The sequence below is a fragment of the Oryx dammah genome, unplaced genomic scaffold (genome assembly GCF_014754425.2).
Source record: "Oryx dammah isolate SB20612 unplaced genomic scaffold, SCBI_Odam_1.1 HiC_scaffold_1, whole genome shotgun sequence".
Classification (NCBI taxonomy): domain Eukaryota; kingdom Metazoa; phylum Chordata; class Mammalia; order Artiodactyla; family Bovidae; genus Oryx; species Oryx dammah.
Window position 1 is genome coordinate 8,365,670 of NW_024070185.1, and position 24,555 is coordinate 8,390,224.

The window sequence follows — 24,555 nt, forward strand, 5'->3', positions numbered from 1 at the left end:
ACTCTTTGTGACCTAGGGACCATGGACCACAAGGCTCACCTGTCCATCGGATTCTCCAGGCAAGAATACTGGAGTGGGTTGCCGTGCCCGCCTCCAGGGGATCTTCCTGACACAGGAATCGAACCCACATCTCCTGCGTCTCCTGCATTTCAGGCAGGTTCTTTACCCATTGAGCCACCTGGGTAACCCACCTGGAAGCACTTAGTTAGGGAAGCTTTTTCCCTATTATGTTCACCTGTTGATAAACTGTTAGTCTGAAGGTCCTAAAAATATCACGAAACTTTACATGAGTCTCTTGTCTGTATATGGCATGCCATTTGCAAATCCCTTGTAAATCCATTCCAAGACTGTCTTACTGTGAATCTGCTTTACTTCCTTCATTAATCATGAGCAACTCCTGAGTCTGACGTGTGCTGGGCGCTCTTCATTGCAGGCATACTAGAGACAGGCATCCAGGGAACCCTGTGCAGACACGCACTGGGAACTCAGCACCGGGAGCTCTGCATGCACTTGGAGCAACTGAGGGATCTGAAGCACAGAAGGGGCATGACCATTTCTGCAATTTAGAAAGATCCCTCGGCTGCAGGAGGTATGGGAAGAAGAGTGAAGGCGGGAGGGGGCAAGACTAAACAGACCCCTCAGTGGAGAGGCTGTTGTTCCAGAGGGGCCTGGAAAGCCTGGGCCAAGCTGGAGAGAAAGGAGCAGGTTTGAGTGATACCAGAGGGCAGGGTGGATGCCCCAGGACTTGGGGTCTGACTCAGCTAGGCAGCTGCACGAGTGGACGGTAGTGTGGTTCCCAGGGATGAGAAGTACTGAGCTCGGAGCAGATCTGGGCTACTGATCAGCGAAGCAGAGAAGTACTAGCTCAGCATGTGTGCATGTCAATCTGGGCCTTCCCTGCTGTCACACTTGTTTCTCTCTTCCCACTCACTATGCATTCACTTTGCCTCTCATTTCCTTGGTATTACTATTGTTTTTTCTCACCTTTCACCTGATGCCATGATGTCCTTTTTCTGTGGACCCATCTCCCAAAGCCTCTCTTCCCTTGAGCCACGTCTTCCTGCTAATCCTCCTTCCTTGTCACTGGGCTCCTTTCTCCTGTCAATTCATGTGATTGAAGACGTTCTCCCTAGGGTCTCCCCAGAGTCCCTGTAGACACAAGCTGGTGGGTTTGAGGGGGAGGGGCCTTAAGAGAGGCATAGGGACTTCCCCTGGAGGTGCAGGGATGCAGGAAGGGGCTGGGCGAGGGCAGAGGGAATTCAGAAAATGCCTCCTGGAGTTATTAGTTCAGAGTCAAAGTTACACCTGCCACTTGAGATGACAGCAGTCTGCCCTAAGTGTGATTATCCTGGAGGAAAGAGCACTCTGCCCTAAGCTTGTGGGTTTTTTTTTTTTTCCCTGTTTGTGTGTGTGTAAATTTCAAATGATCTCTTTATTATAAAAGCAGTAAATATTCACTGTAGAAAAACTACTGCCTATAGGTATGTATTTAGAAGCAGAAAAAAGCCATGATCCAGGGACTTCCCTGGTGGTCTGGTAGTTAAGACTCTGCACCTTCACTGCAGAGGGTGTGGGTTTGATCCCTGGTCAGGGAACTAAGATACACCATGCTCTGTTGCCAAAAAAAAGACTTTCTTGTTAAATTGAGGGTAAGGAAAAAGGAAGAAAGCCATGATCCAAACACCCAGAGATAACCCTAATTAAACCTCGGAGTGCGGAGGAGTGTAGGCATGCTGGAGATGGTGTCTACCACCTCCTGGTGTCTCAAAAGCAGGATCACAGTGTAAACACCTTGGTGCAGCTTTTTTTAAATGTGCACATGTCTCTTTGGGAGCTTGTGATTTTAGCTCTGCCACTGAGCCTGAGAAGCGTGCTACTTACGGACCCCACACTTCCTGGCCAATTCCTGAAGGCACCCCACTGGACTACTGTTCTTTCTGCAGTGAAAGTGGCCTGCCTCCCCATCATTAGCCCACTGTTCTCTTTCCCTAGGATCCCCTCAGTTCTGCTTGTTAGCTATGGAGAACAGAGGCTTTTTCACTCCCCCATCATGTCCCTCCCCCCAAAAAAATCCCCCCACCCCTATCATGTTATGACGGCCTGAAAGTTGCGTGGTAATCCAGAGACTGAAGGAGCTGGCTGGAAGGGGTGAGGCAGGCAGGAAGCTGTCCTGGGCTGGGCCCCTTTCACGAGCCCACGGGCAGTTTCCATTCCCCGCCTCCACCTTCATCCTGTGCTCTTCTCTCCCCCTCATCCTGCTTTTCCCAGTCTCCTCAGTTCCCTGGAATTACATAATATTCCTGTTAGAATCAGTTCCTGTTTTGCTAGCAAAGAGGAATTGTGACTCTTTCAGGGAAAAACCCTGTTCTAACATTAGTAGTGACTATCGGTGGCCAATCCATGATCTCACATGGGAAGCACACCGCCGTGCTGGCCTCTGTTCCTGTCTGAGTCAGCGCGCATGTGGGATTACCGCTCGGCCGCGGGCAGGTTCCCCTCTGCCTTCTCCCTTCTTGGAGTCCTAAGTGTGTCTTTTAGGGTAATGGAACCACCAGCTTCAGTTAGGCCACTTGGTTAGTGATCACTTTCACTCACCAGTAGATGCCTTGGGTTACTCACTCTACTCCAGGGTCAATTCTCCTTGTATACCGGCATTCACTTTTTAAAACATTTTATTATGGAAAACTTAACATGTAAAAATGCAGACTAATCAGAGTCCCTACCTATCCATTCCCAGCTCAATTCTCAGAGATCAGTTCAATGGCCAATATCGTGTCAGCTGTACTCCACCCACTTTTCTCTCCAGTTATTGAAGCAGTTCCTAGACATCATATCACTTTATCTTATTATCGGATTTTAGCATTTCATTATACTTCTCTAACAGATAAGGACTCTTAAACACACCACCCCAGCACCATTACCATACCTAAATATTGAACCACGGTTTCTAAATGGCATTAGAGCCAGTCAGTATTCAAAAATGTTCCCAGTTGCCTTGTAATTTTTTAGTTAGTGTGTGTGTTTGAATCAGGATCCTATATACAAATCCTATGCAAGATTTGTATATTGCAGTTAAATGATAATGTCTTTAGATTCTTATAACCTATAGGTTCTAATTCCTCCTCTCTCTTTTCCTTGTACTTTATTGTTGAAGAAACCTTGAGTTCCTTGTCCTACAAGCTTTTTCCGTCTGCTAGATCTTGTTGACTTCATCTCCAACATCCTTTAATATATTGACTACATTCACTTTTTAAGTCCTACAATGAATCCTTTTACAGCATAAATCACCGTGCCTGCTGACACCCATCTTGTATCATTACGGAGCAACTTGCCTGGCTCTTTACCAGGTGAATGGTTCTTGCCTTCACGTGACTCAGTGTATTCTGAAAGACAGTAGTTAATATCATAAGCTCTTCCAAAGTACCAGTGTCCATAAATAAATATTATGAAGCATAATGTCAAATATAGGCTTTCTGTTAAAACGCAATGTGTGTGTTCTTGAAAAATGTTATATTTTGCAGAATTCCATGTTAAAAATAATAGTTTGTGGGGAACCTCAGGTAAGAGGTAAACTGCCAAAATCTATGCAGTTTTGTATCCAAGACCACACACGTTGGCCTCCCCATAGCACCTCCACCCCCCCACCCACCCCCCCCCCACACACACACTGTTGCCTCATGAAATAATTCACTCAGACCAAGGAGTCTACTCAGGGGGGTCTTTAAAACTCAAAAACAGTAGCATGAACATATTGGCTTGTAGCTGCTAAGTTACTAAGGACAGAAGTGGAGCTCTGAACTATGGGGACACCATTAAGCCTGGTTCCCCAGGAAGCAGACTCTCAAATGGACATTAATTAGCATGAAGGAAATATATTTCGAGGTGCTGCATGGAGACTTAGCTTTGAGGGGTGCTCAGGGGGAGGAAACAGGATCGGGCAGGGAGAGCAGCTGGGCCTCCATGATGTAGTCAAGTCCTCAGCTGGCTCCCCAGGACCTCCTCAGAATCCCTCCAGATCTTTGCAGGAGCTGGGCCTTCATGGCCCTGCAGTGAGCAGTCACTAGGGCCAGGCCCCTGTCCCCCAAGAATGGGAGTGTGACCTTAGGTCAGGTGGCTGCTCCCAGGAGGACTGACCCAGGAATCCTTCAGTCCTGAAGAGCAGGTCTGGGGATGCAGCACGGCCATTGCTGCCAGAGCTCATTTTAATTTTCTGCAAATAGAGCCGAAAGTGTTCTGCCTGAGCAATAGCCAAATTGAGAGGTTTGGGGGGTGTTTTCCTTTCCTTCAGGGAGCATGTGTCTGCTCACGCTGTCCTGGATCCACTGCTGCTGCTGCTAAGTCGCTTCAGTCGTGTCTGACTCTACGCGACCCCATAGACGGCAGCCCACCAGGCTCCTCCGTCCATGGGATTTTAGCCTAGGAAAAATCACACAGCTTCCATGTTTTACTGTGACTGTTTACCTGTGCCAAACAAACTGCTTGTTGTTACAGATACAGCTGTTGTCACACTACAAGCTAGGCAAGAGAAGAGAAAAGGAATAATATCAAGGCCTCTTCACTTTTTCATTGACTTGAGAAAGTGTCGCCATCCACAGACTTGGTCCTGGTGATATTATCAGGCTTAATGGCCCTCACCTGAAATGTAAGGCTCCTGCCACGGCGGCACGTGATCCGTTGTACCTGACTTAGGCATCCTCTCGCACCAGATGTCACATCACAGACTTACCTGGTTAGTTACTACAGAACAGCAGAGGAACTGAGAAAGGAGTCGTTTCTCTGGTCATCAAAGTTCTCAGCTGGCTAATTCCTCTCAATGACTCTTCACGTATGTTGACAAAGAAACAAGTGGTGAAGGGCTAATTCTATAGCATTGCAGGGTGTTTGGGATTAATGAAAATGTGAAAAAAATGACCAGTGCCATGAACTCCAAGTAGCTTTTCAACACGTGCTTAGACATGTTTTATGTGTCTGACTTCAGTAACCTGGATTTGGTGAGGTTTCTGTTTCTATAAATAGGGAAGCTACTTTGCCTAAGAACAGTCTGAACGTTGCGTGTCCCATGGAATCTCTGCGTCTTCAGTGGTAAAATGGACAGTCTCATCTTTCCACACAGCATGTCCTAGTTCTCCCAGGTTAGCCACACAAAAGCCCCTCATCTCCTAGCCATAGCACCAGCCCAGAATCTTTTAGGTAACCAGTCCTTTCGTGTTTAATTCGATTTCCCTGGCAACAAATCGCTCCTTGTTTCGCTAAGGAGGAAAGAGCTATCCACAGTACATTGCCATCTTCCTTTTAGGATGCATGACTCCATCCTCACGTGGAGAATGTATACCCACATATGGATATTTAGAGGGCCATAGAGAGTCGTAGACCACAACATGCATTCATAAACTGGTTATTTAAAATTTGCTGTTTCAACACTGGCTTGTTCAGTGTTGTTTAAATAAGTATTTCTCTTAGGCACTGTTTGTAATTTGGACTATTTTGGGATTAAGTCATTTGGAGAATTGATCATTGAAACACTATTGGATGAAGCATAAGAATCTTGTCTTCTGTAGACTTTGGATGGAAAGTATTAAGGAGGATTCTGATTTGTTAATTTGCCAGGCCATAGAGATAATGTGGGAAGCTTAAACTCAGCCCTAAATTAGTAGGATTTCACGAGGAACTCTTAGTGTAGTTTAATAGAATTCTCAATGCTTATCATCATTATATTGTAATTGTAAGTAATTCCACTGGATCTACTTTTTAACAGCCAAAAAATTCTGTTTAAAACAGAAAATCTAAAAAAAAATAATAAATAAATAAATAAATAAATAAAACAGAAAATCTTTAACCTAAAGCTTTACAGGAATTTTCTGGATAATTGTTTTCTTCCATAGGGTTTAAATGATAAATTCTCTGTGTTTATTGGGAGTCAGAGTTCTGGTAGGTCTTTCTTTCTTTTTTTTTTTGGTATGATAATGGTATTCTATTATTTTAATCGGAGTGTAATTGCTTTACAGTTTTGTGATAGTTTCTGCTGAACAGCAAGGTGAATTAGCTATACATATATGTATGTCTCCTCCCTCTTGGCCCTCCCACCCGTCCCCCGCACCCCACCTCTCTAGGGCATCACAGAGCACTGAGCTGAGCTCCCTGTGCATTGCACGGGTTCCCACTGGCTATCTGTTTTAACGTGGTGATGGCTGTCTGTCAGTCCTAATCTCCCTTGTCACCCCACCATAAGATGGCAGGCCCTTCTGTTGGTCAGAGTTCTGCTACTTCTTAACTGAAACCCAGTGAGGTGCCAGGAAATTCACTCAGCCTTTTTTTCCTCTTCAAAAGCACTCAGTCTCTGCAAATAGCACAAGGCCAAAGTGGCTGGGTTTTGTTTTGTCATCTGTTGCCTTTCTGATGTTTTCTGCATTAGAAAGAGTCATTTTAAGCAATGTAGTAGCTATAGTGACAGCCAGCCTGCTCGCTTGCATCCCCTGACATTTGTCCAGGGCTCCTTTTGTAATTCTCATTCCAACTCTTAAAATCATATGGAGGGTCTCAGTTTTAGTTGACCAGTTTTGAAACATTTTGTGGGCCTGAACTTTAAATAGCCTTAAATGCATTTAAATGCTTAAATGCATTTTATGTCTGGATTTCTGTAACCTAGATTAGATGGGGTTTCAAACAGAGAAGCTGACCTGAGGAAGCTGCCTTCCCTAAGTACAATCAGAACATTCTTGTTGGTGCTCTTTCTAAAAGGAAGCCTGTAGGCCTCCCTGGAAGCTCAGTAGTAAAAATCCACCTATCAGTGCAGGAGACACAGGTTCAATCCCTGGTCCAGGAAGATCTCACATGCCTCGGAGCAACTAAGCCCGTGTGCCACAACTACTGAGCCTGTGCTCTAGAGCCCAGGAGCTGCAGCTATGAGCCCACGTGCCGCAGCTTCCGAGGCTTGTGCGTCTAGGGCCCGTGCTCCACAGCAGCAGAAGCCCCTGCAACGAGAGGCCTGCACACCACAACTAGAGAGTAGCCCCTACTGCCCACAACTAGAGAAAGCCCGTGCTCAGCAATGAAGACCCAGCACAGCCAAAAATCAATCAATAGAGTTATTAAAGTAAATAAAGAAAAGGAAGCCTATAATAGAGTATCAGTTTTAGACAGTCATCTAATTCTTATTCCAAAGTTATTAAAGTTTCAGATTAGATGCTGTTTACCTGCTTACTTTGTGATCCTAAGAAATTCTTTTTAAAAAATGTGTAATGTCCTTTTAAAACAGTGACATTATTCGTTTAGTTAAGTCAGTCATCTAATTTTAGATCATTACCCCCTTTTTCATCCCAGCCCTTCCTCCTTGTTACCATGCTAAATACATTCTTATGGAGGCAAAAGCTTGGCTTTCATACTATTCTGTTTTTTAATGGGCCCCAGTTACTTGGGATTGGATTAATCATGATGTGCGACACATTATCATTGGTTACCATGTATCTTAGACTCCTTTTTAGAGATCCCAAGAAAAATCTAGGACTATCAGGCTGATATCTTGGAGGCACCTTCTTAAAATTATTGGATAAAAGCAGCTGTCTTCGAGTTGAAGTTACAAGTGAACTTCAGAGCCCACTTTCCAATCATTTAGGCTCCACCTGGATCTTATAGTTTAGCCAGTGCTGTGTAACAGGCCATGTATAAAGAGGCCCCAGGTATATGGTCAGCTCGCTGCAGTATAGTCTCTCGTTATTTCATCATTCTTCTTCTGAGTAACGTTATTTTAATTGCTTTCTTCCTTTATAGTTCCCTTGATCCAGACCCTTCCAATTCCTTTTTCTTCTTAAGTCAGATGTTTCTCCTTGCCATCCAAGAGCATTGTTGAGTGACAGATGATTAAATAAGACACAACCTTTTTTGAATGATAAAGTATATCATGAGTTTATATTCACATTGCTCATTCAAATTCAGGACCACAAGACTTAATGTCATTAATCTTTTGTTTTTATTTAGCCACAGTAAGAAATCTAGGAATTTCTCAATTCTAGAAATAAAAAGCATTTAAATGCCACATTATCCATTTGCTTATTTCCCATTGAATATATAGTAGTCGCAGAATAACATCAATAACTTGATTATCAAAAAGAAAAAGTAGGTTGAGGTGTTTTAAAAAAAACTTTTTTTGGCCAATTCTTTTTGTCCTTTATGGTATATCTATTAGGTTATGTACAGTCAAATTACAGTGTTTCAGAGTCGTTTGGAATTTTGTTCTGTAAAATGATTCAACTGACTGGTTGCAAAATCCAGTTCATTTAATTTTTTTAGAATTTTGTTTATTTATTTTTGGCCATCTTGGTCTTCGTTGCTGTGTACAGGCTTTCTCTAGTTGTGGAGAGTGGAGGCTATTCTCTAGTGGGGTGCATAGACTTCTCATTGCAGTGGCTTTGCTTGTTGTGGCTCCCGGACTCAAGTTCAGGCTCAGTAGTTGTGGTGCGTGGGCTTAATTACTCCACGACACATGGGATCCTCCCGGACCAGGGATAGAACCCATATCTCCTGCACTGGCAGGCAGGTTCTTTACCACTGACCCACCAGGGAAGCCTTCATTTTATTTTTAGAAATTGCATTCTTAAATTTTACTTTTGTTATATGTCCACTGATTCCTGATTATATTCTCCATTTTTATTCTCTTCTGTTGTAAATTATTCACTTCTGTAATTTAAATTCTGCACAGACTTTTTGCATGGAGCCTGATTCCAAGATCTTTCTTCTTTACCTTGTTACCCACTGGTCAGGCTATGCAGTCCTTACTGCTCGCACATAATCCCCGAAAGAAAACACTGGTTGTCTAAATGAAGGCACACCTACTGTACAGCAGAAACTTAAACAACAGTGTAAAGCAGCTGTACTCCAAGAAAAATTAACTTAAAAGTCAAATAAGTGGAGGCACGTGTGCCTACAGAAACCATTCTATCTGCAGCCTCTAGTTTACAGGCCTCCTGCCGCGTGCCCCTCATCGCGCCCCTCCCACCGCCAGGCAGACAGGCAGATCAGACTCCTGCTACGTGCCCGGAAGCCAGTAGCACAAAGCAGTTAGGGGCAGGGCTCAGAGCAAGGAAGGTGGTAGTGCATTCCAACCAGAGAGGAAGTTCTTATAAAAACGTCTACCTCTGTTGCTGCAGTTTTAGCAAAGTGAGATGTAAAATATGGGTGTTTTTAACTTTTTTTAAAGACAGTTTTATTTGGACCGAACAATTTTGAGATTTATTAAAAACCTCACATCTTTTCTTCATTCTGCACCCTTTCCTACCTCCCTCCCTCCAATCCCCAAGCTGCCCGCCACCCAGCCCCTGCTTAGGCTAGTTTATTGCCAGTCATGGTGCTCTCTGCTCTGGAAAGTAGCAGGAAGAGCTGATAAGGTGCTGAGGACAGAAATCTCTGGTCTTATCTCTCTCCAGCACACGGTGCCGAGAGTGCGTCCTTTTCCTGTCCTTAGACAAGAGACATAAACCGACCATCTCCTGGCAGCCCTGACTTCAAACAGGGCTCAGGGGCCTGCCTCTACTTTCTGTAAGGCCAGAAAGGAGAAAGTGGGTCATCACTTTTTTGAAGGTTGTTTTAGTACCACTAAATATGTGTGTCATCTTCCAGATCAACAAACATAACTTCATAATAAGACACGAATGAAAAAAAAAAAAAAACAGAAGGAAAGAAAAAGCAGCAAGGGCTGAGGGAAAGAAAGGGCTACTGAAACAGCCAGAGCTGCAAGTCCCTGGGCGGTTTTGTTTGGTTAGACTTTTGCCAGGTTTGGCCTGAAAGGATTAGATTTGGCTTTTTGTTTGTTGACAGATCAAGCAAAAGGTTTAAGAGCTTTTGTGATAGTAAGAAATCAACACATAGATGGCCCAGTGTTGGAGGAGAAGAATGAAATATTGATACATTTTTCCTTTGCTCCCTCTGGCTGGAAAGCAGAAATAACATTCTCTCCCAGATCTCCATCCTGTGCTGTAATGAAAATAGGATGCAGGGGTACCTTCCTTTGGGTTAGAGCACAGCTAGTGGCTGGTGAGGTGGCGCTCTGCTCCTCTTGCTGTAGTCTGAAGTGACTTGTCGGGACATTGGCGGCGCAGGTCTACGCGTTAACCATTTCTCCTCTGGGTCCTCTTTGGAGCCACACTAGGTAGTAGTCAGTCAGCCTTGACTTCATCCTCAATCACTTAGACCCTCAGAGTCTACTTTGCAGCTTAAGACTTTACACTATCGAAGAGACCGGGTTTGGTACTTTGCTACCACTTTTGGAAGACACTGGTCACGGGCCAGTGCTCACAAACAGCCAATTGTTGGAATTCCAAAAGTTAGTAACACCTTAAGAATTGTACTTATTAGGTAACGGTAAATGTCCAATTTTATTCTTGAAAGCTTCTTAGTCTCCTGTTACTGAGTGCTGTGAAATTATCTAGGCTACAGTGAACATTAAAATTGTCATGGACCTTAGCAATAGCTGTTGCTTTTCAAACTGTATTCCACAGAGCACCGGGTTTGTCAGGGGCCGGACAAGGGGAGGAGGTATTTGAGCTCTGGTTCCCCCAGTGCCACCTCGACCACAGTCCCCCTCAGATGTTACACACTAACCTTCCGTTTAAGATTTTGCTTGGAGAAAGGCACACACTGCTAAAACCGTGTTTGAAAAAGTCACTGAGTAGCCCTCCTGCCTTGTTTTGCAAACGATTTGCTTTGAGGTCCAAAAGGACAGATTTCTTGACACTTAGGTCATTGCCATTTCTATTGTACCAAACTCAGCCCCTTTCTTTCTTTCCTTTGAATACCAGTGCCACTCAAAGTATGGCCAGCCTGTAACAGGGCAAGAAATTGAGAGTAAGCATTTAGAAACTTTTATAATAGTGTGATATTAATTTTTAGAAATTGGAACTTGTGTTTTATATGTCGTTTTGAAATTTTGTCTTCCCTAGTAATTTTAAATTTTCTTTTAAACCAAAATCTTGGTCCGCAACAGATTGGAGATTTTAAAAAAGAAAAAAAAGTAAAAGATTGTCCTTTGATAGTTTGGGAAGCGCTATGCTGTAGGCATTGAGTTGAGCCAGTCAGGGGGCTACAAACAAGCAGCACCTCTTGCTTTAGGAACTTTTTGGGTTCTGAGCAGATAGGGAGGTAGTATATTACTTGTTCTTTCTCTAATAATTTTTTGCTTATAAAATAAAATTATAGCTTATGTGAAACTAAGATTATATATTTAATAGCAGTAATAATTTTATTTATTTTTTATGAACTCTCTGGAATTGTAATCTCAGTTTAATTGGTTAGAGGTTTTGTTGAAAGGAATTGTGTTGTAGTTAGTTTTCTTGTTTGGTTTCTGTCTATTCTAAAAAATAAATTCTCCTGATGTGTTATTTAAAAAAAAAATTATTGTGGTAAGAACACTTACATGAGATCTCAGACCATCCTGCCCCCCTTTTTTTAAAACTGTGTGTCTCCCCCAGGTGGGAGCTCCTTTCTGGGCCCCAGGCCTGGTCAAGTCGACAGCAGCCACTCTAACGGCTCCGTGAAGGGCTGGATGGCCACATTTTGGGCCCTCAGTCTCTGTTTTTGCATAATTCACTTTTATTGATGACTCAGTGACTTCAGAATTCCATCTAATTCACTCTTACTAACTTGTGCATGAGTGTTGTCATGCCTGACTCTTCGCAACCTCGTGGACCGCAGCCCGCCAGGCTCCTCCGTCCATGGGATGTCCCAGGCAAGAAGACTGGAGTGGGCTGCCATTTCCTCCTCCAGGGGATCTTCCCAACCGAAGGATCAAACCCACATCTCCTGTATCTCTTGCATTGGCAGGAAGACTCTTTACCACTGAGGCACCTTAAATATCCTTTAAACACAGAATTATTTTGCCCTTCCAAATTTACTCCAAATTTCCAAATTTAGAAAATTTTTATTTGCTATTTTAATTTCTGGTCAATTTAAAAGAGGTCTATAGTAGAGATTGTCATACTGAGTGAAGTAAATCAGAGAAAGACAAGAATGACATCACTTATATGTAGAATCTAAGGAAATGGTACACATGAACTTATTTACAGAACAGAAGTTGAATCACAGATGTAGAAAACAAATTTGTGGTTACGGGGTGGAGGGGATAAATTGGGAGATTGGGAATGACATATACATACTACTATATTTAAAATAGATAATAATAACCTATGGTATAGCACGGGAAATTTTATTCAGTACTCTGTAATAACCTATATGGGAAGAAAATCTAAAAAACAGTGGATACGCACACACAGATAAAACTGACTTCACTGTACACCAGAAACTAACATAACATTGCAAATCAACTCTACTCCAATAAAAAATTTAAAAAGACACCTATATAATAATTAATTTTATAAATACACAAGAACAGAGGGAGAGGACTTAATAATAACTTTGTTCACCTAAATTATCTTTCTCTTCTTAGTAATGGTGACTCTTCCAAATAACTGTTCATATTCTCTAACATCTTCGAAAGATGCTATGGTTTCTATAGTAAGAGGCCTAAATTTGAGCTTTATGATTCTTAAGCAATTTTCAAGTCAGTGGAGTAAAGAAGGAAGAGACGGACCCTTTGTTAGCTGCTGCGTCTGCTTTTGGAGGTGCTGGCGCTAGCCTGCAACCGCTTATCAAAGCTATTTGTCCTGCCTCCAAAGAGCAGGGAATGGAACCAGTTGACCTAGAGTTATTAAAGCCAGTCAACTCGGATTATTTTCAGGCTTCATTCAAAGCAGTTGGGACCTATGTCACATTGATCATTTCTAGCTGGAGCAGCCTTGCTTATCTTGTAACAGCCAGTGTGTTGTGAGCTGTAGCCTCGCGGATCGCTGCAACTTTCCAAGCCTTGAGACCTTTCAGGGAGGCTGGAAACCTGCTCCTTTCTTCTTTCCCCAGAGGCTGCATGACTCTTACCAGGAGCTCTGATGTCAGTTACTTGAGAGGAGTTGTTGTCCTCGAGAACCAGCCTTTTAAGCTATGTCTGTGTTGGCTTTTCTTAATGAGTGGTCATTCGAGCAGCTGATGAGGCAAGTGGAAAAACAAAATGAACAGCTTTGTTAGCACTGACCTTCCTATGAGGAATTTGGCAGTATTTGTATTTCACTGCTGTTGTCCAGGGAAAAGCAAGATATTTTGTCCCTTCCAGTTCCCATTATCTTCTCTGAGATGTCCAGTTCATTTCTCTGAGTCTGTAGGTTCCAGGCAGTGTTCCAGCATTTTAACATTAGAGAGGCTACAGGGGGTTGTGAGTTCTCTTTAACATCAGATCACTTCATAACCAAACTTCCTTGTCTGCCAGAAATCAAATGGCAAATAGCAGCCCTCTCTAGGACTCACCAGTATAATTCAGTAAAGTACCAAGAGACTACTTTACTGAGATTAGAACTTCATCAAAACCCAAAGCCCTCCGACTCGGTGCGTGTGTGTGTGTGTGTGTGTGTGTGTGTGTGTGTGTGTACTTCACGTGCATCTAACATTTCCAAATAGCAGATTATATTTCACAATCAGTTTATTCATTCATTGAGCAGGTATTTATTTAGCTTAGTTACTTAGTTTACTTATATACTGGAGAAAAAACACATTTCCACAATTTTTTTTTTCTGATGAAATTCAAAACTTTATTTAAGTTTGAAATTCACATAATTTTCACATGTCATGAAATAGTCATCCTTTGATTCCCCTCCCCCTCCCCCCAAACTGTTTATAATGTAAAAAGCGTTCTTAGCTTGTGAGGTATGCAAAGATCTGCAGCGGTTGGATTTGGCCCTTGGGCTGTTCTCTGCTTGCCCTGTTCTAGGCAGAGCCTTCCGGAAGACTTCCCTGGTGGTCCAGTGCTTAAGACTCTGCACTTCCAACGTGGGGGCAAGGGGCACTGGTTTGATCTCTGGTTGGGGAACTGAGGTCTGTATGTTGCATGTTGCGTGCTGTGGCAAAAAAAAAAAAAAGAGAGAGAGAACTCGGGCCCTCCTGGAACCCCTGCACAGACCCTGGATTCCTAGAACCTGTATGAATGAGCATATACACGTTACACACACACATAAAGTTAAGAGGTGCTGCGTAATTCTAGTCCCGTTGTGCTTTTTTATATTTAACCCCTCTTCAAATCAAACCGCCCCTCTGGTCAGTAGAGTCTGGTATTTGTTTTTAACTCTTAGGATATTTGCCCACCTGAAAGTGGTTATGTCTTCCAGGCAGATTCCACAAGGCTGGTTATTTCCTGAGACTTTGTATGTTTAGCCTAACTCCAGATGTGAGTAAATGATAATCTTGAAAAAAAAAAAAAAACGCAAGATTTCACACTTGAGTAAACTTCTTGTGAGTGCAGAAATAGCTCTTTGTCAGTGAAACACTGTTTTCAGTCATGTGGAAACCAAAAAGATGCCACAGAAGGCAAAAGAAGAGGTGTCGACAGAGCTGCACCATCCGTGTTTTCTAAGCAGCGTGCTGGTCACTTCTGAGCTTAGCCTTTGGAGGCAAACCATTTTGATGACTGCCTGCAGTCAGCAGCTTCGCCAGTTGTGTGATCAGCTCAAGACAGCCTGCAGGCTGCACCTTAACACCCTGCTGTCAAGGAGGGGCTTCTAGTGGAACTTGACCCGACTGTCTTCTCAGAACGTCTCCTACCTTTGCCTCTGATGTACCCTAGAACTCTCTTGCTTTCCAGCCTCTTCTTTTGATGGCAAGAACAGTTAACCCGTACAGGTTTATTTTATTGCTTGTGTTCAGCTCACCACACATCATGCCTGTGATAGTTCCCCTGCAACACACCACCTCATTTTGCTGATATATTAATACCTAGTCTTCTGGAAGGTGGTGTGATAACAAGTGGAATAACAGACCACAGGAGACACAAATGGACCATTTGGCGAGCTGGGCATCGCTCAGGACCACAGGGAGTAATCGGCTGATAACATTAAAAAGGCTCTGGGATGTACCTGTGCTAGTGCCCCAAGAGGCAAGGTGGCATCTGATTAAAGGAACATGGTTTCATCCTGTGAGAAGAACAGCCACCTCAAAATGCCAGCTCTCTCCTTCCCACTGTTCCACACACCTTCTAGTCATTAGCCCTGCCTGGCTTGCAGGGGAATCTGAGCCAGCAAACACAGAGCTTCTGGTGCAGTGGGGGTGGTGGGAGTGCTTCCCAGCCTTGATCTGCCCGGGGTTGCTGTCTGTTGTGCTTTCCTGGAGTCCTCACCACGTGTTTGCTCTTGAGAGGCTGTGCTACAAATGGAAGAGGAGTGGTTCCTGCCTTCAGGGAACTTACAGTTGCCATGGGAAGATGCTTAGAAAACAGACTGTAGAAGACCAGAAGGTAAAAGTAGTGAATTGCTAGTCACAGACAGTAAAGAAGAGAGGTTGTTGCCCAAGGGACCAGCTTCTGGGGGGAGGCACTTTTGTACTTGATCTTTAAGGAAGTGATGCCCACGGCTGCATATGGAGGGTCTGAAGAGCACTGAAGCGAACACAATGGGTGACCCCAGCAGCATCCTCTGCCCTCTCTGCCGGCAAAGTGTTTCGTGCCCCTGCAGTCAGGCACTGCCCTCACCTCAGCTCTGCCCTCCTCTTGATGGGACATGAAATCCCTTCTGACCTGAATTCATCACTGTCTTAAGTGGATGGGTGCAATTTCTACCTCCCACGATGACATCAAGACATAATTAATTTGTGTTTGTCAGAACTGTCCCACTGGAAAGCTTAGAAAATATGCCAAGTGTTCTTTCAAACTCCTCACTTGCCAAGCTCTCTTAACTCTTCCCAGACTGATCCAGCACAAGCTGATGACAGGCCAGGGCGGAAGTGAGCTTTTGTTCATCACAAGCCACAGCACTCAGAGCTCATGCCCCCACTGCCGAGTCTACCACCCTGGGCCTCTGGTGTCTGATTTTCCTTTCAGTGAGAAAAGCTCACTGAAGGATTACTGTTGCACCCTGATCTCTGTGTCTTGGAGTGGAAATCAAAAGGCTTCAATCATCTTATAACTTAAGATCAGCAGTGACACATGAGAAAGGCTAGGTTGCTAAGTTTTGCCTTTAAACTTCATCCTGGACTGTAAGCTTATCACAAGTGGTAAGATTTTAGGTTTAAGGTACATCTGCCATAAACATCTCTCTAAATTCTCCATCCAGACTGCTATATTTCCCTGCCTCAAACGTTACTAACAACAGTTGTCTGAGAATAATAAAGAGAATCCTTTATTTGGTCCTTTTACTGTTATTCCATCTGATTAGATATGTTTGAGTGACACGGAGGACAGGGAACCCAGGAGAGCTTGAGCACAAGGCTCACTGAGCTGCCCAGCCTCTAGAGAGAGTACCTAACAGAAGTAAAGAACAACCTCTTCTGAGAAAAGGAGACAGGCATCTCTCAGGCACCTGAGGTGACTGCGGTATGTGTGTGTGCTCAGTCGCTCAGTCGTGTCTGACTCCTTGTGACCCCACGGACTGTAGCCTGCCAGTCTCCTCTGTCCATGGGATTTCACGCTCCCAATGCAGGGGGTCCAGGTTTGATCCCTGGTCAGAGAACTAGATCCCACGTGCTGCAACTAACACTTTGCGTGCCTCTATTAAGACTGCGCGTGCTAAGTTGCTTCAGTGTCCAACTCTGTGCGACCCTATGGACTACGGCCTGCCAGGCTCCTCAGTCCATGGGATTCTCCAGGCAAGAATCCTGGAGTGGGTTGCCGTGCCCTCTTCCAGGGGATCTTCCTGACCCAGGGATTGAACCCACATCTCTTATGTCTACTTACATTGGCAGGTGGGTTCTTTACCACTAGCGCCACCTAGGAAGCCTACAACCAAGACAATATGCAGCCAAATAAATAAATTAATAATAATAATTTTAGAAAAGACAAAAAACCTTAAGTACAAAATTGGATTGTTATTTTAAAAGTTACAGCTTCTTACCACCTTTTCTAGAAACATTAACGTGATTTCCAGGAAGTATATTTAAAATAGATTCATATTCTAGTTAATAGTCAACCCCAGTTTCTTGCTTTTATTGATTTTAGCTTCTAATACATAGTGTCAGTTCTTTTAAATGTATTCTTACAAATTATTCAGTCCAATAGTATTTGGCCCCTTCTGCTCTCCTAAGTGGTATTACTAGATCTGCTCTCTGGCAGATGATTGGTATAAAATATGTTCCTACAGGTGGTTAGTATAAAATGTTTTTCTGTGCATGGACTTGTAAGTGCATTGCTAGCGCTTCTACATCTTGATTTGGCAGTTGGGGTGCTAGTCCTCTCTGAGCCGAGCTCTTCCTGCTGCTTGCTTGTCCTGCCTCTCTCTTCCTCCTCTGCTCTCGGTGTCACAGAGGAATGGCTGCCCCAAAGATCATTTCAGAGTTCAGAGACTTTTAGACTTTCAAACTGAATCTAATCTACTTATTTGACTTGCTTAGTAACTGAGACCCAGAGAAGTTATGGGATTTATCTAAGGCTCTCCATTAGTTAATAGCAGGAATTGGAATTTTGAAAGAAGAGGTTTCCTAAATCCCTGAGGTTAAGTCAAATATTTGGTAAAATCATTAGTTAGCCAGACCTCCCTTGCTAGTATTTTGTATGGAACAGGAAGTTTTCCAGTTATTTGTAAACTTACTTTACTCATTTTTAGAACACTGCTAGCAAAGTGGGATTCTCAAAGTTTATGAAGTAGTGTAAGTTACATTTGGTATTACAGAATTTACTTTTTGAGGTTGCATTATGTGTTTAGTGGAAACCTGGGAAGAAGCGAGTGGATTCTATTTCAGTACTAAAAAGTATCTAGTGCGTTTCTCAGTACTTATTTACTCTGAAGAAATGACCAGATATGAAAAGTATTAGTTTTCTTGAAGAAGTGTACATTTTTCACATTTGTCGCTGAGAATATAGAAACAAGAATTGTAATCACTGCAGTAAAATTGGGTGTCGGATTTGTAAAATCATAAAATATGAGACCAGGGCCTTCCTTGCTCCTACAGCATTCAGATTTGCAACCTGAACCTCCTTCGTTTCCATGGTTTTTAAATCACATACACTCTTGGAGTGTGGGAGGCTGCCCCTGGCATTCCCCAGCTCTCCCCGAAAGTCATTGTCTTACCTGTACTCTCCTTGGGATCAATCGCATTTGGGTGCTGGCACCTCTCTGGCTTGTCTCCATGCCCTGCTGAGCTTGGTGTGCAGTGGCCCGTGATTATCAAAATCCTTATCACCAGAGGAGTTGATTATGAGCAGAGTTATTTTCTGGGCCTAGAAAGGCCCGCTGAATTCAACAAGTGACTCAAAAACGATCTTGTATTTTCTAGTAACTAAAAGTGTGATTAATACCAGTAATTAGTTCCTGTGGTTTAACTGTTAAAAGCAGGAATTCAGAAGGTAATAAATGGGTGAACAAGGTAAGGAGCCATAGGATATAACTTGAATTTGAGCTCCTAAGACACAGAGACGCTCCAGAGGAGTTGGCCCACATAAGATAAACTCCTTTAATACTGTGAAGCTAAATGAGCCCTGTTTTATATAAACAGGCCGCCTTCATACAGACTTGCTGTGTGTGGCTGTGTGCCCTTACTTCATGGAAGGCATGACCTTTCTTGTCCATGAGACTGGGATTGGCTGGGATCAAGAGAGTCTTAAGATTTTTCATCCTGTTCTGCAAAACTTCAGATCTTTTTCAATATTTGAGGAACCAAAAGACAAAGTGACCTTGTTTTTGGCTTCTGTGCAGCTATTTTTAAATTTTCCTCAAAATTATTTCATGGGCTTCCAGGCAAAATCGAATACTGATAGATAACATTTAGAACGCTCAGTTGGTTTATTCCACCTTGGTAAAAGGTGTTCTACATTTGACCTTTTGAAGTTTAAAAAACTGACTACATGATTTTGTGGTTTTAGCCCTGGAGTAAAATTAGGTTTGTGTTGATCGGATAAGTTTGATGTTGTTGGTAAGGTACCTTTGGTGACAGCTATCTGGGGCGATGGCCATTCAAAGCCCCATTGCCTACTGAAATAATAGAGTCAGTCAAAGCTACAGGCTGGAGGCCATTGGGCTGGGTCTGGAGTGCTGCTGTAACAAGAAAATATGTGGTTCAGTTATATGTGTTGGTTGTAATAAAGTTGGCTGCACGAGCAATTTTGCCCACCAAGTTCAGAATAATTTGTGGACTCCAATCGGAAGTGGATTTATTTAGAAACTGTTTTCCAGCCTGTAAAGTGTCGGACAACCAATCTCTTCCTGTGCGAATAAGTGAATATGAAGGAAGAACCCAGGTAATTATGAAAACCTAAGTTTAGCTTAGTTGCTTAATGGCTTGATTACTTTAAAAGACTGTGAGCAAAATTATTCCAGACACTGACTTTACTTAAAACACAGACCTTATATTCTTCCACTCAAAGGTGCTTCCTTTTTTACACACACTTTTTCACCTCCTTACTGCCAGCCAGCCACAACCTATATGGTGTGATACCAGCCATTTCATTTTTTCTCCCAACCTATTAAGTTAGGGTTTTTTTTTTTTTCCTCTTCTCAAGCTTTATAACCGGAGTATTTATTTAAAATTAAAACGTAAACCGCAGTTAATCCCGGTGGTTACGAGTGAGTAATTCCTCCATTTAGAAGCAGGACGGACACAGCCATGAGTGTCTAGGTCATGGCAGAGTCAAGGGGCGGGAGGGGACGTCTCCCATCTCCCAGCCCTGGCGCCTCTTCCCCCGAGCGGCTGCCAGCAGGAAAAGAAGGTGCCTGGACATACCAAGGTCCAGGCTGGCACGTGGCTTCTGGGGTTTACATATACACAGTTTCTAAGCTTGTGGGTCAGGGCACAAAAGCCTGTGAATCCACAGCGAGCCGAAGGAGGTGTCTTGATGGCACCACAAAGCTCCAGGCTTTCAGGGTCTCTGTTTCTGAGCCTCTAGGACTTTTGTTGCCATTTATCATGTTGTTGCCCTGGAGCTGTTCACTCAGAATTCCGACCGAGAGACTTGCCGTCTACCTTGTGAAGGGCGTCTTCCGGTCCGGCCTCCCACCCTGTAGAGCCCTCAGCCGGTGCATCTGGCCACCTTGTTCTGTGTGCAGCTCAGCTCTGCCCAGCAAGGAGGAGGAAACAAGGGGCGACCTGGTCCCCTAGCCAGGTCTCCGGGCTGCCAAGCGTGTGGGGCTCTGGGCGGAGGCCTCCTAGATGTGGTGAAGCATAATTAGCTGATAAATAACCGTTCTTCACTCTTCCCCACCCCAGGACCACCCCAGCCCGTCTGCCGTGGAGGAGAGTGACACCTCCACCACGACCACCAGTGCCTTCACCATCCACGAGTACTTTGCCAGGCGCTTGGCGGAGCGGAAGAGCAAAGCGCAAGGCATGGCTGCAGGGCCGGAGGCTTCAGAGACCCCAGTGGAAAGGAAAAGGGGGAAGAAAAGAAAGAAAGAGGCAAAAGATAAAAATATGGAAAACGACATCCAACCTAAGGCCAAGAAGAAGAGAAACCAAGTGGAATGTGAGCTGGGGGACCCTTGCAGGGACGAGAATCCTGGGGTTTCTGCTGAGGCTGGAGAGGGTCACGTGGGGCCACTCGACAACCAGGACTCCCCGCCAAAGGCCAAAAACAGGAAAGAAAAGGAAAAGGGGCCAAAGCAAGTTGAGGCAGCAGTGGATAGTGCGCTAGATGAGACACCAGTGAAAAAGAAGAAAAAGAAGAAAGGCTCCAAATAGGTTCTCTGGAGCAGTGCCTCCCAGCTCCCCGCTGTCAGGCGCTGCCGGGACAGACTCCCCTGGCCGGGCGTCAGGCGGGTTCACCCAGGGAGCCGTGTGCGCGCCGCCTCCGACATGCCTGGCCCCTGCCGCGTCTCGCCCACACCACGTTTTCCCAAATCCTATTCCCAGAACTTTTCAATGTTCCAAATCATGGCTGTCACAGACAAATTCCTTACTGGACTCTGAGTCCTTTGGCACGTTTATTCACCTTCATGTGAGCACAGCGTTATATGTACACACACATGTGTGTCTCTCACAGTCTGTATTTGCTCTTGGTTTCCTTCAGTAACAACGAACTGTGCTCACTTCTGAAGGACTCAGTCTAATTAAAGGATTAAAAGGCATTCAGAGAGTTCTTTTTGTTCTATAGCCAGCCCCCGCATTTTTGCCAAGTCGGTTTTATATGATTACATTCCCAAATCAGAGAGTTGTTTCGGTCTGGTGTGGTGGTGATACGGAAATTGCTTTAATGCTCTCTCTTCCACTGAGCAGTGACAGCCATGTATTTTGAGGTCTTCTTCCCCAAGACCACAAATTGGAAGCAGTGAGGTGACGGTGGACACAGTTTAACTTCCCAGCTCTCACAGGAGGCCTCTTGCGGCTCCTCAGCGGGAGTCTGTGGCCAGACACGTATCCAGGTGGGTTCCCTGAGGACAAATCCCCTAGAGAGGGCTCCTCTTCACCTCTGACCATCAGGAGATCCTCAGGAGGCTAAACAAAACAAAACAAAAGAATGAGACTCTTAAGTTTCTGAAGTTAATTTCATCGCGATTGAGACTGCCGTAATATTAATAAATGAATATCACATAAAGTGTAAAAGACACCTTTAGTCTTGCTCACACCAGCTGGTGTCACCTCCTGTGTTTATACCCGCCCTGACACACCCTGGCGTGTCTGCCTGTGTGATGGTTCAACTCTCTACACGCGGGTTTCCCCAGAAAACAGCAGACACCATCACACCCTCTTTGGGACACAGAATGAAAAAGAAAAGTGCAGCTGGTTTTGAGGCCCAGCATGTGGTTTCCTCTCTTCCACTCTTTGTTCTCTTGACCTCTGCTTTCTTCTCTTCTGCATCCTTTCACCCTTGCACTCCCTCTTCCCTGCTCCCCTCTTATTTTCAGCTCCCGGTTTTCCTCTTAGCCCTTGCTGGATGCCTGCTCCCCATCCTGCAGACCTGTCTGGAGCCGTGGAGCTGTGGCACGTGGGCTGGCAGTGTGCTGCCTTCCACCTGATTTGTAGATATGCTCCTGGATAAGAGGAATGAAAACTCAACCACCACCTGATGAGCTCGTGCCCTTGACTTGAACCCCTGGGGTCACACATTATATATGAAGAAGCATGGCCCTGAGAATCTTAAAACACAAAAAGTGCATGAAGTATGTTTGATTTTAGTCTCCTAAGGCTCCGAATGATGCTAACTGCTTTAAAGTATACAGACACATACCACAGGGAAAATTCTTATGAAGTCTAGCTTCTGAGTTTATTGTGGCCCTCAGCATTCAGAATTCCAAGCAAGGTCCAGTATAATAAAGCACCAAAGATTTTTAAAGTCACTTTTCTCCCCAGAAGGCACAGGCCCAAGTTATCTCTGCTTGTCCTGTCTTGTCATGAAACTAGAGTTTCAGAAGGGAGTGGCCACGTAGAAAACCTAAAGATAATTATCTTTATATGTATATAGACTGGGGTGGGTTTGTTTCTTTTTTGCCTTTTATTTACTTTAACTTCCTTACCAATAAAAATAAAGAGTCAGAAGAATATGCTGAATATTGTGCAGGAGGAGGAAGCGAATGGGCATTTAGGGAGCAGGGAGCTGCACACCAGTCATCTGGGGTTCAGGGGGCGGTGGGAAGACCAGAGGAGGGAGGGGCTGCAGGGAGCTCTCGGAGTTGGAAACCCGAGGCAGTGACATCGCGAGACCAGTTAAGTGTGACTCTCGCAGAGCACCTGTAGACGGTGATGATTATTTTAATGGGCCACAGAAAGAACCAAATGATTTTAATAATCGAGAGGGTAGCCTGAGAAAAAGGCACACGCGCAGGAAAGAGCAGACAGCGTGACCATTTGCTCTGACACAGAATCTTTGATTTTCTCTAGAAATGCTCAGCTTTCATTTTTCTGAAGTATCTCTTTCTCAGGTCACTTAGTTTTCTGGATCTAAGGTGGAATTTGGAACAATGAAGTGCATGCTCTCTGGACACTTGAATTTCATAGGCATGATACTTTAAAAACAGTTAATATATGAGCCATGTTTTTTGCCTTAGGTTATCTCACTAGATGAAAATATATTAATACTGTAGCTGTCAATGCTTTCTTTGGCATCCTTCAGTTTTAAGAGGGGGAACGTAGGTGCCCAGGAAAATCTTTCTGCCATTAAGGGGTTCTTAAATGTTGTCAGTAATGCCCTTCTTTCCTTTACTGTTAATTGTAATAGAAAATAATTATTACTACATGTGGTCTTGTGTGCCCGGCCTTGTTCCAAGCACTTTAAATAAATCAACTCATTTAGTCTTCAAACAACCCAGTAAGATAACTATTATCGTTATCTGCTTTTATGGGTAAACTGTATTTTATAAAAGGACCTCTTTCAATTTTTATCACTAGGTTGATGCTGCTCCCAGGGAACCAGTGATGCTCCAGTCCCTTCTCTTCCCTGGCCACACACCCATGATTTTTTATTTAGTCCTCACCCTTGTGACATCACCTATCCTAGCAAAATTTTTTTTTTTTTTTTTAATTTTTGTGGCCATGGCCGTGTGACATGCGGGATCTTGGCAAGATTTTCTATGGCTGATGCTCTTCACATGCCCTAGTTACTTTTAAATGAGAATGTACGTGAAAGCAGCTGGCCAACTGCAAAGAGTGTTACAGTTAACTTGAGTTAGTATTGTTTATACCAACTGCGGAAAATACTTTTGGGTTCATGGCACGTTAGAAGTTCTCAATAGGTTTTCTTTTCCAGCGTGGTCAAGAGGTTGATGGGATATTATGTGTGTAACTCAGCTTCCTAAGATCCGTTTGCCAGTCTATGAAACAAAGATGGAATTCCTTCCAATTTGTAGAAAATACTCACGCTACTGAAAGATGAAACCAAAACGAGCATTTGTTTCATACCACAGTGCATATCTCTTCTCTACTCACCTGCTGGCTGACCCTGGCAGGACAAGCCGGGACCTGCCTCTTTTGGGAACAACATCAGAGAAATATGTCAGCACCGTCTGCCCCAGCGATCGCAGCCTCTGGTCCGGCCAGCAGCGCCTTTCTTAGACGCTTAGTAAGAAATTACTAGTAAGAAATTCCCCGCCGTCACCCAGTTTGTCTCGAAGGTTCTGCAGCCACTGCAGTTTGGAGCCTGTTGCACTGGCTCGTGGAGCTGGCCAGGTCAGATTGGATGCTCTGATATCAGGTTTTATAGTGCTCAGTTATTACTGAGCAAATTGGTATCGTGTCCTAATAAAGAGGATGACTAGACTCCTTGAGGAAAATATGCTGTTCAGTTAGGAAATCCTGAACACACTCAAAAGTCATGCTCAAAAAAAAAAAATAAAATAAAAAAAAAATAAAAAAAAAAGTCATGCTCAAAGCTGTGAGGGGGTCTGAGCAGGGGATGCAGATAGAGGCGGTGCGTAGGAAAGGGTAGGTAGGAATGGGCGCATCTAGGTTGCCAGCGAGGAGTGGCTGCAGGGTGCTTTCCTCCCACCTGAGCTGAATTTTTGCGTAAGCGTTGCTGTCTAATCACTAAATTGTGTCCGACTCTGTGACCTCATGGACTGGAGCCCGCCAGGCTCCTCTGTCCATGGGGTTCTCCAGGCCAGTATACTGGAGTGGGCTGCC

General features: G+C 44.1%; 1 protein-coding gene across 1 annotated transcript in view; it reads left to right on the forward strand.

Moving 5' to 3' along the window:
* The window catches only part of PINX1 (PIN2 (TERF1) interacting telomerase inhibitor 1), a 65,693-nt gene extending 44,625 nt beyond the window's left edge, over positions 1-21,068 (forward strand). Inside the window, exon 7 of the mRNA XM_040234545.1 lies at positions 20,212-21,068. Coding sequence (XP_040090479.1) covers positions 20,212-20,682 — 471 coding nt within the window. The 3' untranslated portion in view covers positions 20,683-21,068. The remainder of the gene's footprint in view (positions 1-20,211) is intronic.
* The last annotated feature ends 3,487 nt before the right edge of the window (positions 21,069-24,555 follow it).